Genomic DNA, 17558 nt, shown 5'->3' on the forward strand with positions numbered 1-17558 from the left:
GATGGTCTCGATCTCTTGACCTCGTGATCCACCCGCCTCGGCCTCCCAAAGTGCTGGGATTACAGGCTTGAGCCACCGCGCCCGGCCACAATTGTGATTCTTGATCCTTGGGGAGTCTCCCCTCTCCTCATCCATGCTCAGCTCCCAGCTGCCCAGTTCAGGGGAGCCACGGAAAGTTGGAAGGAGACAGGCCCAGGAGGTTGTGGGGAATGGAGATGTCAGGAGGCACTGGAGTAATGGGAAGGGAGACCCTACTAAGTCAGTAGAGTTGCAGATGTATTTTTGTGACAGGGCTCAACAGAGCACAGCATTTCACTGAATGCCAATTTCTCTTAAGAAGGGATCGGAGTCTATCTTATCTCAGCTTGTCCCTTTCCATTGCCAGATCCTATTACTACGTTTCTGCCCCACCGCAATTCCCCACTGTTGTGATATTGCTGAATTGAAATGTATTGGGATTTGAATGCTCCCTACCCTCCTCAATTCCACACCCATCTCCACTCTGGGGTCTGGGGCGGGAGTGACTGCAGGAACAGGGCCATGACTTCCCAGGCCATGTTCCAGCTGGCCTGATGAAGGAGCAACAACCTCTCCTTCCTCTGGAGAGTGTTTTTGGCTGAATCTCCTCAACCCTGGCAGAACATTTCTTTGTCCTCCTTGGGACTGGGGGAAGACTGAGGAGAGACCAGAGCCTGGAATCACAGCCCCAGTCTGATATCCCAAAGCAAATAAAAACTTCAAATTATGCCAAGCCGATGAAACCTGGGTGCATTGCCCTGCCTGTATTATTGTTTTTTAAACACTCTCCACCTCAGCGATGTTCCTAATTCCTGCACCAACTCTATAAAAAACAGCTCACAACAGGTTGGTAGAAGATAGGGGCTGGTGTACATCTGTACTTCCTGTCCTCCAACCCAAGAAACGAGAAGCCCTGGCCGGGCGTGGTGGCTCACACCTGTAATCCAAGCACTTTGGAGGCCAAGGCGGGTGGATCACCTGAGGTCAGGAGTTCAAGACCAGCCTGACCAACATGGTGAAACCCCATCTTAAAAAAAAAAATAAAAAAAAAGAAAAGAGAAGCCCTAAAGCAGCAAGTTTTCACCTTTTGGGGGAATACATACTTCTTTGAAAATCTGGGTCGGGTGAGATGGCTCACACCTGTAATCTCAGCACTTTGCGAGAGGATTGCTTGAGCCCAGAAGTTTGAGACCAGCCTAGGCAACATGGCAAAACCCCATCTCTACAAAAAATACAAAAATTGGCTGGTGCGGTGGCTCACACCTGTAATCCCAGCACTTTGGAAGGCCGAGGTGTGTGGATCACCTGAGGTCAGAAGTTCGAGACCAGCCTGACCAATGGAGAAAGCCCATCTCTACTAAAAATACAAAAAATTAGCCCGGTGTGGTGGTGCATGCCTGTAATTCCAGCTACTCAGGGAGCTGAGGCAGGAGAATGGCTTGAACCCAGGAGGCAGAGGTTGCAGTGAGCCAAGATCATGCCATTGCACTCCAGCCTGGGCAACAAGAGCAAAACTCCATCTCAAAACAAAACAAAAACCAAAAATTAGCCAGGCATGGTGGCTGGAGCTATACTTGCAGCTCCATGGGAGGCTGAGGTTAGAGGATCACCTGAGCTAAGGGAGGTTGAGGCTGCAGTGAGTCATGATTGTGCTGTTGCACTCCAGCCTGAGTGACAGAGTGAGATTCTGTCTCCAAAAAAATAAAAATAAAAATAAAAAAACCAACAATTTATCCCCTCAAGCCGTTAAACCCAGGTTAAGAAGTAGTGCTCTCAGCCAGGTGCTATGGCCTGTAATCCCAGCACTTTGGGAGGTCAAGGTTGGCAAATCATGAGGTCAGGAGTTTGAGATCAGCCTGGCCAACATGGTGAAACCCTGTCTCTACTGAAAATACAAAAATTAGCTGGACATGGGGAGGGCGCCTGTAATCCCAGATAGGAGGCTGAGGCAGGAGACTTGTTTGAACCCTGGAGGCAGAGGTTGCAGTGAATCGAGATCGTGACATTGCACTCCAGCCTGGGCAACAGAGGGAGACTCCATCTCAAAAAAAAAAAAAAAAAGTAGTGCTCTCCTATAGACACCCACTCTTCCTGGTCCCTGTCTATCCTCCAGCTCCTCCTTCCCACCCTATCCAGGCTGAATCCACTTCCACAATGCCGCTCTCAGGAACCCCGGCCCCTAATAAGAAGAGGAAATCCAGCAAGTTGATCATGGAACTCACTGGAGGTAGGACATGTTTGCATCTACCTAGTGTGGGACTTCTTAAAAGCATCCCTAACCTAAGAGTCCCAGAAATATATATCGTAGGTTGAGCAGACAAGAGGAGTTCCAGTGGTGGGAACATGGATGATGGGGAGTGGGAGGGGGAAGGGTAAGAAGAGTAGAGAGAAAGAAAAGATTCAACATCTTCAGCTGGGAGCAGTGGCTCACGCCTGTAATCCCAGCACTTTGGGAGGCCGAGGGGGGCGAATCACGAGGTCAGGAGTTTCAGACCAGCTTGACCAACAAGGTGAAACCCTGTCTCTACTAAAAATACAAAAAGTGAGGCAGGAGAATCGCTTGAACCTGGCGGTGGAGGTTGCAGTGAGCCGAGATCGTGCCACTGCACTCCAGCCTGGGTGACAGAGTGAGACTCCATCTCAAAAAAAAAAAAAGTCAAGATTCAACACCTTCTACCCTTTTCACTTCATAATCTGAGAGAATATCCTGCCATGTTACCCAGTACAGGTCAGGGACCACAGGACCCATGAGTTAGGTATATTTGAGGAAGAAAATATAACGGAGACTGGCACAGACTAAGGTCTCAATAAGTGGTTAATTTCCTTTCTTTCCCCAGAGCTAGGGAGTTTGTGTAAGTACTTAAAATGGAAATCTGTACTGGCATGTTTTCTGGGGGTGAAGAGCTCTTCAATATCTACAGACTCTTTGGAGTCAGAGCTCACTGAGGGAAAGAAAAGGGAAAGGAGTTAAGACAGGAGTCTGGGCCAGGTGCAGTGGCTCACGCCTGTAATCCCAGAACTTTGGGAGGCCAAGGCTGGGAGATTGCTTGAATTCAGGGGTTTGAGACTGCCCTGGGCACATAATGAAACCCCGTGCCTACAAAAAGTACAAAAATTAGCCAGGTGTAGTGGCATGTGCCTGTGGTCCCAGCTATTCCAGAGGCTGAGGTGGGATGATTGCTTGAACCCAGGAGGTGGAGGCTGCAGTGAGCTGTGACTGCGACACGACACTTCAGCTGTACAAAAACATGCCAGTACAGTTTTCCATTTTAAGAACTTACACAAGCTCCCTAGCTTTGGGGAAAGAAGGGAAATTAACCACTTATTGAGACCTTCGCCAGTGCCAGTCTCCATTATATTTTTTTCCCCAAATATACCTCACTAACTCATGGGTCCTGTGGTCCCGGACCTGTGCTGGGTAACATGGCAGGATACTGTCTCAGATTATGAAGTGAAAAGGGTAGAAGGTGTCGAATCTTGACTTCTCTTTTTTTGAGATAAAGTCTTGCCGGGCGCGGTGGCTCACACCTGTAATCCTACCACTTTGGGAGGCTGAGGTGGGTGGATCACCTGAGGAGTTCGAGACCAGCTTGGCCATCATGGTGAAACCCCATCTTTAAAAAAATAAATAAATATTAGCTGGGCATGGTGGCGTGTACCTGTAATCCCAGCTACTCAGGAGGCTGAGGCAGGAGAATTGCCTGAATCCAGGAGGCGGAGGTTGCGGTGAGCTGAGATCGCACCATTGCACTCCAGCCTGGGTAGCAAGAGTGAAACTCCATCTCAAACAAACAAACAAACAAACAAACAAAGAGACAGAGTTTCGCTCTTGTTACCCAGGCTGGAGTGCAATGGCGCGATCTCGGCTCACCGCAACCTCCGCCTCCTGGGTTCAGGCAATTCTCCTGCCTCAGCCTCCTGAGTAGCTGGGATTACAGGCACGTGCCACCATGTCGCTAATGTTTTGTATTTTTAGTAGAGACGGGGTTTCACCATGTTGACCAGGATGGTCTCGATCTCTTGACCTCGTGCCACCCGCCTCGGCCTCCCAAGGTGCTGGGATTACAGGCTTGAGCCACCGTGCCCGGCCTGAAACTCTGTCTCAAAAAAAATAAAATAAAAAACAAACAAATAAATAAATTAAAATAAATAAAAAATAAAAGAGATGGAGTCTCGCTCTGTCACCCAGGCTGGAGTACAGTTGGCGCGATCTCGGCTCACTTCAGCCTGGGTGACCTAGTGAGACTCCGTCTCAAAATAAATAAATAATACAAATAGGGCCGGTGCTGTGTCTCACACCTGTAATCCCAGCACTTTGGGAGGCTGAGGTGAGAGGACTCCTTCAGCCCAGGAGTTCAAGACTAGCCTGGACAATATAATGAGACCTTATCTGCACTTAAAAAAAGAAAAAAAAAATAGGCTGGGCACGGTGGCTCATGCCTGTGATCCCACCACTTTGGGAGGGTGAGGCAGGCGGATCACCTGAGGTCAGGAGTTCAAGACCAGCTTGGCCAACATAGTGAAACCCTGTCTCCACAAAAATACAAAAATTAGCTGGGCATGGTGGCAGATGCCTATAATCCTGGCTACTCGGAAGGCTGAAGCAAGAGAATCGGTTTAACCCAGGAGTGGGAGGTTGCAGCGAGCTGAGATTACGCCATTGCACTCCAGCCTGGGTAACAGAGTAAGAGTCCATCTCAGAAAAAAAAAAAAAAAATAGCCAGGCGTGGTGGCGTGTGCCTGTGGTCCCAGTTACTCTGGAAAGAGGCAACAGGATTACATGAGCCCAGGAGGCTGCAGTGAGCTGTGTTCACACCACTGCACTCCAGCCTGGACAACAGAGCAAACCCTGTCTCAAAAATAAAATAAAATAAAATAAATTCAAATGTAGGCTGGGTGCTGTGGCTCATGCCTGTAGTCTCAATATTTTGGGAGGCTGAGGCTGGTGGATCAGTTGAGCCCAGGAGTTCGAGACCAGCCTGGCCAACATGGCAAAACTCTGTCTCTACCAAAAAATACAAAAATTAGCCATGGATGGTGGTGTGGGCCTGTAATCCCAACGACCCAGGAAGCTGAGGCAGGAGAGTTGCTTGAACCTGGGAGGCAGAAGCTGCAGTGAGCTGAGATCTCGCCATTGCACTCCAGCCTGATGATATCTATTTGTATGGCATCTGTATTTAAAGGTTACTGATGACTCCACACAAGATTGGCCTCTGGGCTTTTCCCGATGCCATGGTTTCTCCAATGGTCTCCATCTATGATGTTCCTTTACTCCTTTTGCTCTGTGCCCCATGCCCATGCCTCTTTTACCCCATTGGCCTCTCCACTATAGTATCCCCTTTGTCTCCACAATGCACCCCAGTTCCCATGCATTCCCTCTAAGTTCCAGGAAATCAAAATCCCTCACAAACTAGACAGCATTTGTTCTACTAAATTATCTCTGCCAGGACACACATTCACACTTAGTCATGGATGAGGTCTGCATTCTGAGTCCAGAAATCCCTACTTTCCTCTTTCCCTTGATTCTTCTTCTTTGCCTCCCTGAAAGGTGGACAGGAGAGCTCAGGCTTGAACCTGGGCAAAAAGATCAGTGTCCCAAGGGATGTGATGTTGGAGGAACTGTCGCTCCTTACCAACCGGGGCTCCAAGATGTTCAAACTACGGCAGATGAGGGTGGAGAAGTTTATCTATGAGAACCACCCTGATGTTTTCTCTGACAGCTCAATGGTGAGTCTGAAACTTTATCACTGTCTCAAAGCCTGGTGCCTGTTCTGACAGCTTGCTAGTAGGCCCTGAACCTCCAAAATGCAGTCAACATCCCCTCCCTGAAAATGTATAAATTTGTTAAACCCCCAGATATATTGAGCCCCCAAGAGCTCCAGGGTGAATTACAGCCCACCTCCAAAACCTAGTTTCATCATAGAGCCACTGAAGGGTTGGAGAGTACCACATGCTTAGGGAGAAAATTCCTTCCCAGTAATGGTAAGTGTTAAAGATAAAACACAGGATGCCCAGTAGGGCAGTCCAGTCTTGTATTTTGAAGTTGAGATACACAATGAATAATTTTTTAGTAACTTATGCCCCATTCAATATTTGGAACATGAAAATAAAAAATTTAAAAAAGTTTAGAAAGAAGATAAGGAAGCCAGGCATGGTGGCTCACACCTATAATCCCAGCATTTTGGGAGGCCAAGACAGGTGGATCATCTGCGTGAGGAGTTTGAGACCAGCCTGTCCAAAATGGTGAAACCCCACCTCTACTAAAAAAAGAAAGAAAGAAAAGAAGAAAGAAGATAAGGCAAATAATAAAATTAAAAATTTTAAATACAGAACACCCAATTAAATTTGAGTTTCAAATGCACAATGAACCCTTTTTTAAATATGTCCCATGCAGTATTCAGGACATTAAAATAAAAATACAGGATGTCCACTTAAATTTTGAATTTCAGATGCAAATGAAAAATTTTTTAGTGCAAGTAGGTCCCATGCAATATTTGGGGCATATCTCTACTAAAAAAGTTTTGAGTCAGGCGTGGTAGCTCACACCTGTAATTCCAGCACTTTGGGAGGCCAAGGCAGGAGGGCTGCTTGAATGCAGGAATTGGAGACCGCCCTGGGCAACATGCCAAGACTCTGTGTCTATGAAAAATTTAAAAGTTAGCAGGGCGTGGTGGTGCACAACCATAATCCCAGCTACTCTGGAGGCTGAGGTGGGAGGATGGCTTGAGCCTGGGAAGTAGAGGCTGCATGAACATAAGCCATGCCACTGCACTCTAGCCCGGGTGACAAAGACCCTGTCTCAAAAAATATATTTATTTGTTGTGCATCTGAAATTAAAATTTAAGTGGTATCCTATATTTTATTTGCTAAATCTGGCAACACTAGGCAGAGTTAAGTGAGTTTTTATAGCCATCTCCCGTTTGAGCCATTCTTTCATTTAAAGGGTCAGTCTATTCCCTAAGGAACAGCAGGTGTGGAGACTGAAACTATCCTTCAAGATATCTTCTAGTCAGGCTTCTTCTCCAAAGAAAGAAGAGACTGGAGAGGGGCCAGGCACAGGATGAGACAGCTGAGGAGGAGGGGCCCTTTTCTATTTCCTTTCTTCCCCCTCTACCTTCTCTCAGTGGCTGGGGAGAGTGGAAATAGATGCCTGCATGGGGCCAGGGGCAGAGGTGTCTGTCATTGGTTCTCATGTAGGAGCAGAGTAAAAGTGCTGAGCTGCTCATATCTAACTTTAGGAGGCCAAAAGCCCTCTTTTCTGCCAGGGTCTGGTTACACTGGATGGAGCATAGGGATGTACGTGGAGGGATGGCCAGGAGAGCCTCCTGAAGAAGTTGGTGGGGTTATTTTTAGGCTTTGGGTTTGAATCTAGTGTTGCCCTTTTGGCCACCCTTCCCCCCACCTGCTGCAGCTTCACTGTCAGGAAGTCCTGGTCCAACAGTCACCAAGAGGAGAGAGGGAGGGAAAGAAGGAGAGATAGAAAGAGTTCTGACTGTTGGACAAGCTGGGGAAGGGAGGGGGCAGAAACTTCTCTAGTTCTCATAATTAAGACCGGGTTCTCCATGGCAACCCCATCCTCCCAAATTTTAGCTGGGGCAGGGCACAGCTCATGCCTATTATCTCAGGACTTTGGGAGGTTGAGGCAGATAGCTCACTTGAGCCCAGGAGTTTGAGACCAGTCTGGGCAACATGGCAAAACCCTGTCTCTAGGAAAAGAAATATAGAATATAGCTGGGTGTGGGTGTGTCCTGTAGTCCCAGCTACTTGAGAGGCTGAGGTGGGAGGATTGCCTGAGCCAGAGAGGTGGAGGTTGCAGTGAGTAGAGATTGTGCCACTGCATTCCAACCTGGGTGACAGAGCCAGATCCTGTCTCAAAAAACAAAACAATTTTTTTATTTTTTTTAGCTGAGTAGGCGTCTTGGTCTTTTTTGAATTGTTAAGGATGGGAATGGGGAGCGTGGAGAATGTGCTACGCTTACCCTAGGTATAACTGGAGGAAACAAGCCAAGGGGGTCCTGCCTCTTAAGAAGAGTTTAATTCTCTCAGTCAGCCCATGTACTACCCATCAATTGGAGGAGGAAATCTCAGAAAATTCAGGGTCTTCTAGTTGGCCACTGTCTCTGCCTTTGCTAAACATACCTCTGTTTTTGTATATTTTCCATACCCATTGCTAACCTTCCCCTCACTTTGTCTTCTTTTCAGGATCACTTCCAGAAGTTCCTTCCAACAGTGGGAGGACAGCTGGGCACAGCTGGTCAGGGATTCTCCTACAGCAAGAGCAGTGGCAGAGGCGGCAGCCAGGCAGAGGGCAGTGGCTCTGCTGGACAGTATGGCTCTGATCAGCAGCACCATCAGGGCTCTGGGTCTGGAGCTGGGGGTACAGGTAGTCCTGCGGGCCAGGCTGGCAGAGGAGGAGCTGCTGGCACAGCAGGGGTTGGTGAGATAGGGTCAGGCAAGTACACTCACCCAAGAGTAATATGTTTCTTCCCTAGAGCAGAGTTGTCCCAGGAATGATGTCTACACTGAGTATGGGGAGCAGAGGAGGCCAGTTTAAAATTCTTGATATTAAATATAGTAGTATCAGTTTAAATATCATAAATATCAATTCCCTGGGTTCATCAGATGTGTCTATTCTACCCAGAAACCTTGTTTTTCATTTACTTTCCTGGCTTTTTGGATTCAGTCACAGATCTGCCCACAGATTATCATTATGCTACAAACCTTATACAATTACCAGGATATTGTATCTTTACTCCCTGGCTCCTGCAATTTCCCAAGTGTAAGGGTGTGGGATTAACTTTCATTGGCTACTAACTGCTATTATTTGACTGACTTTTCTCTCCCATGGCTACCAGGAGATCAGGCAGGTGGAGAAGGAAAACATGTCACTGTGTTCAAGACCTATATTTCCCCATGGGAGCGAGCCATGGGGGTTGACCCCCAGCAAAAAGTAGAACTTGGCATTGACCTGCTGGCCTATGGAGCCAAAGCTGAACTTCCCAAATACAAGTCCTTTAACAGGTATGGGTGGTAAGGAAAGAACCAGATGCATTCTAGTGTGAGGCACTGTATCTTTAGTTAGGATGGAGACTTTAATTCAAATGTTTCAGAAGGAGGCTAAGGAGAGATGGCAGGGATATGGGAACCTTAATCAAAGGTCCTGCTCTTCATTCTATCTCAGCTGCATCATAGCAGTGTGATGAAGGAAAAATTTGCTGGGAGGCAGGATTTGAATTCTAGTTCAGTGGTCACTTATTAGCTGTGTGGGCATGGGAAAATCACTCTGCCTCTGAGCCTGAGTTGCTTTGAATGTAAAATGGGAATAATATTTTACATGTCTGAAGGTCTCTTGAGGCTCTCTTCCATTCAAGGTTAGGATGCCATTATTCTCCCTGTAATATGATTCCATTTCCTTATACCCTGCTTTATTTATTTACTATTTATTTATTTATCTATTTATTTTATTGCAACTGAATTTTGCTCTTGTTGCCCAGGCTGGAATGCAGTGGCACGATCTGGGCTCACTGCAACCTCCACCTCCTGGGTTCAAGTGATTTTCCTGCCTTAGCCTCCTGAGTAGCTGGGATTACAGGCGTCTGCCACTATGCCAGGCTAATTTTTGTATTTTTAGTAGAGATGGGGTTTCACCATGTTGGCCAGGCTGGTCTCAAACTCCTGACCTTAAGTGATCTGCCTGCCTCGGCCTCCCAAAGTGCTGGGATTACAGGTGTGAGCCACTACCCCTGGCCTTTCTACATTGTAATGTAAGGTGACCTCAGACCCTTGGGTCTATAGTATTTGGGTCCACTTTCTCTGAAATGCTGGTCAGAGTCACAGCTATCCAAGAGTCAGTCTCTGGTACACTTCAGACTCCTTTCTCATTATTAACTTTGGAGAAACAAGCTAACCAGGAAGGCAAAATGGGGTGCTAGGGAAGAAGAAGAAGGAGTACAGATGCAATCTCAAACTAGAATTCACAGACGTCCCTATTCTCAAACAGGGTAGCATCTCATGATAAGGCTTTCTTTTATTCTGATTTTTAATTAAATAATGTGTCCCCTTCTCAGGACGGCAATGCCCTATGGTGGATATGAGAAGGCCTCCAAACGCATGACCTTCCAGATGCCCAAGATTGATCTGGGGCCTTTGCTGAGTGAACCCCTGGTCCTCTACAACCAGAACCTCTCCAACAGGCCTTCTTTCAATCGAACCCCTATTCCCTGGCTGAGCTCTGGGGAGCCTGTAGACTACAATGTGGTTATTGGCATCCCCTTGGATGGAGAAACAGAGGAGCTGTGAGGTGTTTCTTCCTCTGATTTGCATTGTTTCCCCTCTCTGGCCCCAACTTGGAGAGGGAATGCTGAGCAGATATCCCCCATTGTTCACCCAATATCCTTGTGGGAATGGAGGGAAAAAGGAGAGATCTGCCTTTCCATCCTTCAGTCCAAGTCCCCACTCCACACATGCTTCCTCACCAACTCAGAGCTCCCCTTCTACTTGCTCCATATGGAATCTGCTCTTTTATGAATTTGCTCTGCCATCGGTAACAGTCAATAAACTTCAAGGAAAATGAATTCATTCTTCCTCTGATATTTGAGGGCAGATGAAAGTGGAGGCTAACAATGCACGGAGACTAATTAAAGCCAAATAGTAAACATTCATTATGCAGATTTTAAGACAGATCTGAGCTCTGGTTGCTTACACACCTACACCCATACCCGCAAAACCACATTCATGGTTATTTACAAAGACATTTATTCAACAGTACATAAGAGAAATAATCACACATAAACACACATGCTGGCCCATATGTTAGCAAAGGTAAAAAGCTGCTGTGCACTGCAGTTGGGAAACAGGTGTTGGAGACCCTGGTGTTCATTCTCTTTACGTAGTTGATTAGAAGCTGGGATAATCAGGGTTATCCTGATTGTCAGACTAGAGCATGCCATAAAGTTTCTAGATGACACCAAAGTGGGGTTAGGAATATATGTGTCAAAGGTTACACATTCCCAAAAGGATGAAATAGAATAGGGAACCATGTGGAATCCAGAAGGAAATGGGAGAAACCAGCTACAGTTATAGTATGCCAGGCTCTGTGTTGAATACAGCAACAAGAAAAGATCTAAGGGCTACAAGGGCACTACAGTGGTACCCAGAAAGCAGCATGGTTGGGAAGAAATCATAAGAGCCCAGTAAGAATGAGCAACAATATTCTTTTTACTGATTTCAAGGATGGGGTCTCTAAAAGTCCCAGGCTTATTCTCATGTTACACAAAGTAAGAATAATGCAGACGAGGAAGAATAAAAAGATGGCAATAGGGTCTGAGAAAATAACTTCTAAGGAGAGCTGGCTGAATTCAATAGAATCTGCATGAGATGGATCACATTTTAGCGCACCTTGGGTCAAACGTCATTTACCCTGGTCATTTTCACTTATAATCTAACCAGCAAATTCCAGATACCTCCTTTTTTTTTGAGATAGGGTCTCACTCTGTCGCTGAGGCTGGAGGGCAGTGGTGCAATCTTAGCTCTCAGGTGCAAGTGATCTTCACACCTCAGACTCCCAAGTAACTGGGACAACAGGAACATGCCACTATGCCTAATTTTCTGTATTTTTTTTTTTTGAGATGGAGTCTTTCTCTGTCGCCCAGGCTGCAGTGCAGTGGCACAATCTTGGCTCACTGCAACCTCCACCTCCTGGTTCAAGCAATTCTCCTGCCTCAGCCCCTTGAGTAGATGGGACTACAGGTGAACGATGCCATGCCCAGCTAATTTTTTGTATTTTAGTAGAGATGGGGTTTCACCGTGTTGCCCAGGCTGGTCTTGAACTCCTGAGCTCAGGCAATCCTCACGCCTCAGTCTCCCAAAGTGCTGGGATTACAGGCGTGAGCCACTTCACCCGGTCTAATTTTCTGTATTTTTTGTAGAGATGAGGTTCACCATGTTGCCCAGGTTGGTTTTCAACTCCTTAGCTCAAGCAATCTGCCCGCCTCAGCCTCTCAAAGTGCTAGGATTACAGGCATGAGCGCCCAGCCTATCTCCTCTAAACTTGTATACAAAACTCTGCACCCCCATCCACCCCGAATAGACTCTGAAAGAAAGATTTGGGTGCAAGACCAGGTTATTTGGGATATGTTCCAAGAAATCCAAGCAGTATAAGGGAGTGAGAGGAAAACCAAAATTTCTTTTGCGCTATTGGGACTGAATCCCACTGGGGAGTCTTAGAAACAATGCTACTCAAAATGTGGTCCATGGGTTGGCAGCAGCAGTATTCCTAGGAGCTTGGTTAGAATGCAAACTCTTGGGCCCAGGAATCTCTTTCCTTTTTCTTTTTTTTTGGGGGACAGAGTCTCCCTCTGTTGCTCAGGCTGATGCACAGCGATGCAATCTTGGCTCACTGCAGCCTCAACCTCCCAGGCTCAAGCAATCCTCCCACCTCAGCCTCTGAGGTAGCTTGGACCACAGATGTGTGCCACCCCACTCAGCTAAGTTTTTGTAGACACAAAGTCTCACCATATTGCCTGGGCTGGTCTTGAACTCCTGGGCTCAAGTGATCTTTCCACCTCAACCTCCCAAAGGGCTGCCACAGGTGTAAGCCACCGAGCCTGGCTGGAATCTATGTTTTATTAATCTCTCTAGGTGATTATCATATGCTAGAAGATTTTGAGAAACATTACGGTAGAATATACCTTGGAACGGCTCCACTGAGGGGATGAGAAACTGGAATATTTAGCTACCAAATCCAATCTCTCATTGGTTGTAGGTTGTTTCTTGTAATTTTAACTCCACTGGCACTTCCAGATAGAGGTACTTAGGTGTTTGAGGTAAGAGGTTCTGGGCCTGTACAAGATCTGTCTACCAAAGTTGAGGTGAACTCTGGGGTAGGATGAGGGAATATGGATAGGGCACAGTTAAGATCTGAATAAGCCTTAGCCTTCATCAGATTCTCAGGTTTTAAGTGTATGAGCCCCTCAAAAGTTTAAGGACTATATTCCTTTAACAAATGTTTGTGTGCCTTCTGTATTCCAGGTACTGTATCAGGCAAAAACAGTACAAAGACAAAGAACTTTCCTGTGAAAAACAGCTTTCACAGTCAACCATAAAATAACTATTAAATGCCTTCTCTTAGGCTAGGTGTGGTGGCTCATGCCCGTAATCCCAACACTTTGGGAGGCTGAGGTAGGCGGGTCACTTGAAGCCAGTAATTCAAGACCAGCCTGGCCAACATGGTGAAACTGTCTCTACTAAAAATGCAAAAAAATTATTCGGGTGTGATGGCACGCCCCTGTAATCCCAGCTACTTAGGAGGCTGAGGCAAAAAATCACTTGAACCTAGGAGGTACAGGTTGTAATGAGCCAAGATCATGCCACTGAACTCCACCCTGGGTGACAGAGTGAGGCTCTGTCTCAAAAAAAAAAAAAAAAAAAAACCTTCTCTTAAAAGTTGGAGAAAAAAATGTCTAGAGTCTGGTAGTCAACAGCTTTGAAAACCTGGAAATAATTTTTTTTCAAGCTTGGAATATCTAAAATTTTAAATATAATAAAAAATCATGATACCAGTTTATTAATCTACAGGGAGGCCAGGTTGGTTGTAAAATCATCTCCTCAGTAGGAAACTGCACTTAGAAGTCAAATTATAATCCATCCTAAATTACAATGGTGGCTTCAACGGCACACACTTGTACAGGACCCAGCAAGAAATCTGGTCAGATGATTTCAAGTTTTGCCATTCCTTTGCCTAGTTACCATTCTTCTGTTAAAATACCCTTTCAACAAGAATTAGCCAGGTGTACTGGTGGGTGTCTGTAGTCCCAGCTACTTGGGAGGCAAGGTGGGAGGATCGGTTGAGTGGGAGAGGTGGAAGTTGTAGTGAGCCGAGATCGAGCTACTGCACTCCAGTCTGGGTGACAGAGACCCTGCCTCAAAAAAATAGAAAACAAAAACACTCTTTCTTCCACAGTGCTTCATACATTTGAATATCATGGTTCACAGAGGCAGTACATTGACCGCAGTTAGCTGTGTGTCCTGCTCACAGGCACCTTGTTTGGCATCACTGTTTTAAAAGTAGCTCTTTTAGATAGGAGTCTGTACTCTCCAGTGGGTCCTAGTCCTTAGGTCATCTTCTATTGTCACTTGCCTAGCCTCTGCAGCCATTTGATTTAGCAATTTTAAGGGTTTCTTTTCTTTTTTTTTTTTGAGACGGAGTTTCGCTGCTGTTACCCAGACTGGAGTACGATAGCATGATCTCAGCTCACCGCAACCTCCGCCTCCTGGGTTCAAGCAATTCTCCTGCCTCAGCCTCCTGAGTAGCTGGGACTACAGGCGCGCACCACTATGCCCAGCTAATTTTTGTATTTTTAGTAGAGACGGGGTTTCACCTTGTTGACCAGGATTGTCTGGATCTCTTGACCTTGTGATCCAACCGCCTCGGCCTCCAAAGTGCTGGGATTATAGGCATGAGCCACTGCGCCCGGCCAAGGGTTTCTTTTACATAAACCACACACATCCATGATACGACTCCCCCAGCCATCTGGAGTGCTCATTCACTACTCTAGAGTCCAGGTCTGTGCTGTCCAATACTGTGGGCACTAGTTGCATGGGGCTATTGAGCTCTTAAAATGAGACCAGTCCAAAATGAGATGTGCTGTAAGTATAAACACCAACTTTTGGAAATTTAGTACAAAAACAAGAATGTAAGCTATCTCGTTAATAACAAGATTAGTTACATGTTGAAATGATATTTTGATCTCTTTCTTGAGGCAGCGCCTTGCTCTGTCGCCTACGTGGGAGGGAGGGCAGTGGTGTGATCATAGCTCACTGCAACCTTCACCTCCAGGGCTCAAGGGATTCTCCCACCTTATCTTCCCGAGTTGAGTTGCTGGGACTACAGGCACACACCACCACGCCCGGCTCCTTTTTGTATTTTTTGTTTAGACGGGGTTTGGCTATGTTGGCTAGGCTGGTTTTGAACGTTTGTGCTCAGTCTTCACCTCAGCCTTCTGAAGCGTTGGAATTACAGGCCTGAGCCACAGCGCCCGGCCGACCAATGTTCTTTAAATCCACCTTCTGTTGTAGATGCTATTTAATTAGGCTGCTTTTATAGTTGTCTGAGAGCAGAGAAAAAAAGCCCTGCAACAAAGTGATGAGAATCACCAAGGGGGATGTGGACACACGGCAGGAAGCAAGCGCAAAGTTCAAATCACACACCAACCGGTTCCCTTCTGCATCCAAGGTCAAACACTTTTTTTTTTTTTTTTAGTAACTTCCTATATTGGTGGGGCGAACTAATGAGGCAAGGCACCCGTGGACAAACGTTTTTATGAAGCCAAATACATTGCACAAACCACGGTGGGTAAAAAACGGATGAAAAGTTCTTGATGGAAGGGAATGAGATGGGAAGGTCAATTTCTGGCTTGCCCTCTCTGTCTCCAACTACTCTGCCTGCAGAGGGAAAATGCTGGGAAACGAACCTTCAGCTAAAGGCGACGCTGCTCTAAGTTTGAGGCAATTGGGAAAAGAAGGCCATATCCCTAAAGTAATCCCAGCGTAGGATCCGCCACGCTAAGTTTCCTCAGCCCCAACGGACGGTTCTGCCTGCAATGGTTTTCCAACTCCCGGCCCGCTTAAGCTTCATTCTCGCCGCGCCCCACCTCCAACCCTTTCCCGGCCACCAGTGAAACGCCTTGAGGACGCCATTTTAAACAGTGTTATCGCGAGATACGCTTCGCAGTTTCCAATCTGACTCATTTACTTTCTTGCGAGAGTCTCTTCTCGTCTGCTCTCGCTGTAGCCAAGGAAAGTGTCGCGAGAGCTGGTTGCCTTGGCTCCCTGTAGCTATAGCAGCCGCGGCGGTTAAGTATGCGGCGGCAGGAGCTGTGAGTGCGACATCCTCAGGGGGGCGGGGCCGGGGGTAATGGGGTGCAGAGGGTAGCGCCTGGGGAGGGGGTGTGGGGAAGGTTGGGTAGCGGGAGGAATGGACCTGAGTGTGACGTGTGGGGAAAGACCTGGGTCCTGTGGGTACAGGGACGCGGCGCCGGTCTGGTCTAGTCTGGGGCACGCGGGGAGGGCAGGAGCTGCTGAGAGGTTCAGGGGGAGGGACCTGGGTGTAGTGGGGTTCAAGGGGCGCGGGCTGGAGCGTGGAGGGGTCTGTGTGTTGGGAGCAGGGTGTTTACGGAGACTCGGAACTGGATAAAGGGGCCAGGCTACACTGGGAAAGAAGTGGGAAGAATTGGGGTACATCGAGGAGGAGGGTATGTTGAATGAGCGCACAGTTTGGTTGGGCCCAGTTTGCTTTTCACTGGTTAGGGGAGTAGAGGGAGAAGAAGGGATCAGACCTTTACAGATCCCCGGGTTCTGCCTGAGGCTGGTCGGGGACCGCGCGCCAGGACCTGGGTCCTAAATGGCGTGGCGGGAATGGTGGCGTCCCAGACCGTCACCGCCTCCTTTCCCTCTTTCCGGAGAAATACCCCACGGACACTCTGAGATGCGAAAGGAGACTCTTGGTGAACTAGTATTAGTTGGGAAGGTCCTTTGGCTGAGAAACTACGAGTGGTTCGATTGCTGCTCTAAAATAAAGCGCAGGGTGGGGAGGGGGGCGGGAGAGAGCGATTCTTAAGGAAAAAAAAAAAAAAAAAAAGGTTGCTTCTCCTGAAGCTTATTGAGTTGGAAGAAGGGGGTGTGTGCTAAGATGACGTTTCTTCCCAGACTCATTCAACTGTATTAATTCCTTTACGGTGTACTTATGAAATATATGCAAGGTAAAATCAGTTTAGGTGATATGGTGAAAAACTGTGAAATACGTGAAATACGACACTTAAACCTTCCACAAATACAACTTAAAAACCAATTTTTTTAAATTGCAGCAGCAAGCTGCACACGAAATCTAGGGATAGTGTTAGTTATTTGATTGTAAAACCTATTTGTTCCCAAAGTGTGCCTATCAAGTTATTTGCCTTTTAAGAAATGAATGAGATTTTATTTTGGGAGACAGAACATGTTTTGAATGTCTCAATGTTGAAATAAAAGGTGTCTCTCAGGAGTTAAAATCAGTGAGAGGGGAAAACATCTAGTCTTTGAGTCTTAAGGACTGTTTTCTGGAAACAGATGTGGACCACTTTGCTGGGTTATTTCAATCGACAGATACAAGCTTTCTGATCATTTTTCTATCTTTCGTAGGTATAAATTTGAAAGGATAACCTCTCGATTATATAACTGGATTTTTTCATGTTGAGGTTCACAAATGCATTAATTAGAATAATGGCTTTTTGGCTGGGTACGGTGGCTCATGCCTGTAATCCCAGCACTTTGGGAGGCCAAGGCGAGCAGATTGCCTGAGGGCAAGAGTTCAAGACCAGCCTGGCCAAAAGGATGAAACACCGTCTCTACTAAAAAAATACAAAATCAGCTGGGCGTGAGTGCGCCTGCAATGCCAGCTATTATGAAGGCTAAGGCAAGAGAATCACTTGAACCCAGGAGATGGAGGTTGCAGTGAGCCGAGATTGTGCCACTGCACTCCAGCCTGGGCAACAAGAGCTGTGTCA

General features: G+C 46.9%; 1 protein-coding gene across 1 annotated transcript in view; it reads left to right on the forward strand.

Annotated features, from left to right (window-relative positions):
* MYOZ1 (myozenin 1) overlaps window positions 1-10592 on the forward strand; it is an 11249-nt gene extending 657 nt beyond the window's left edge. The window contains exons 2-6 of the mRNA XM_017519555.1: window positions 2155-2245; window positions 5567-5745; window positions 8221-8470; window positions 8874-9039; window positions 10086-10592. Coding sequence (XP_017375044.1) covers window positions 2173-2245; window positions 5567-5745; window positions 8221-8470; window positions 8874-9039; window positions 10086-10317 — 900 coding nt within the window. The 5' untranslated portion in view covers window positions 2155-2172 and the 3' untranslated portion in view covers window positions 10318-10592. The remainder of the gene's footprint in view (window positions 1-2154; window positions 2246-5566; window positions 5746-8220; window positions 8471-8873; window positions 9040-10085) is intronic.
* The last annotated feature ends 6966 nt before the right edge of the window (window positions 10593-17558 follow it).

This window comes from Cebus imitator, unplaced genomic scaffold, assembly GCF_001604975.1.
Source record: "Cebus imitator isolate Cc_AM_T3 unplaced genomic scaffold, Cebus_imitator-1.0 Scaffold755, whole genome shotgun sequence".
Lineage (NCBI taxonomy): Eukaryota > Metazoa > Chordata > Mammalia > Primates > Cebidae > Cebus > Cebus imitator.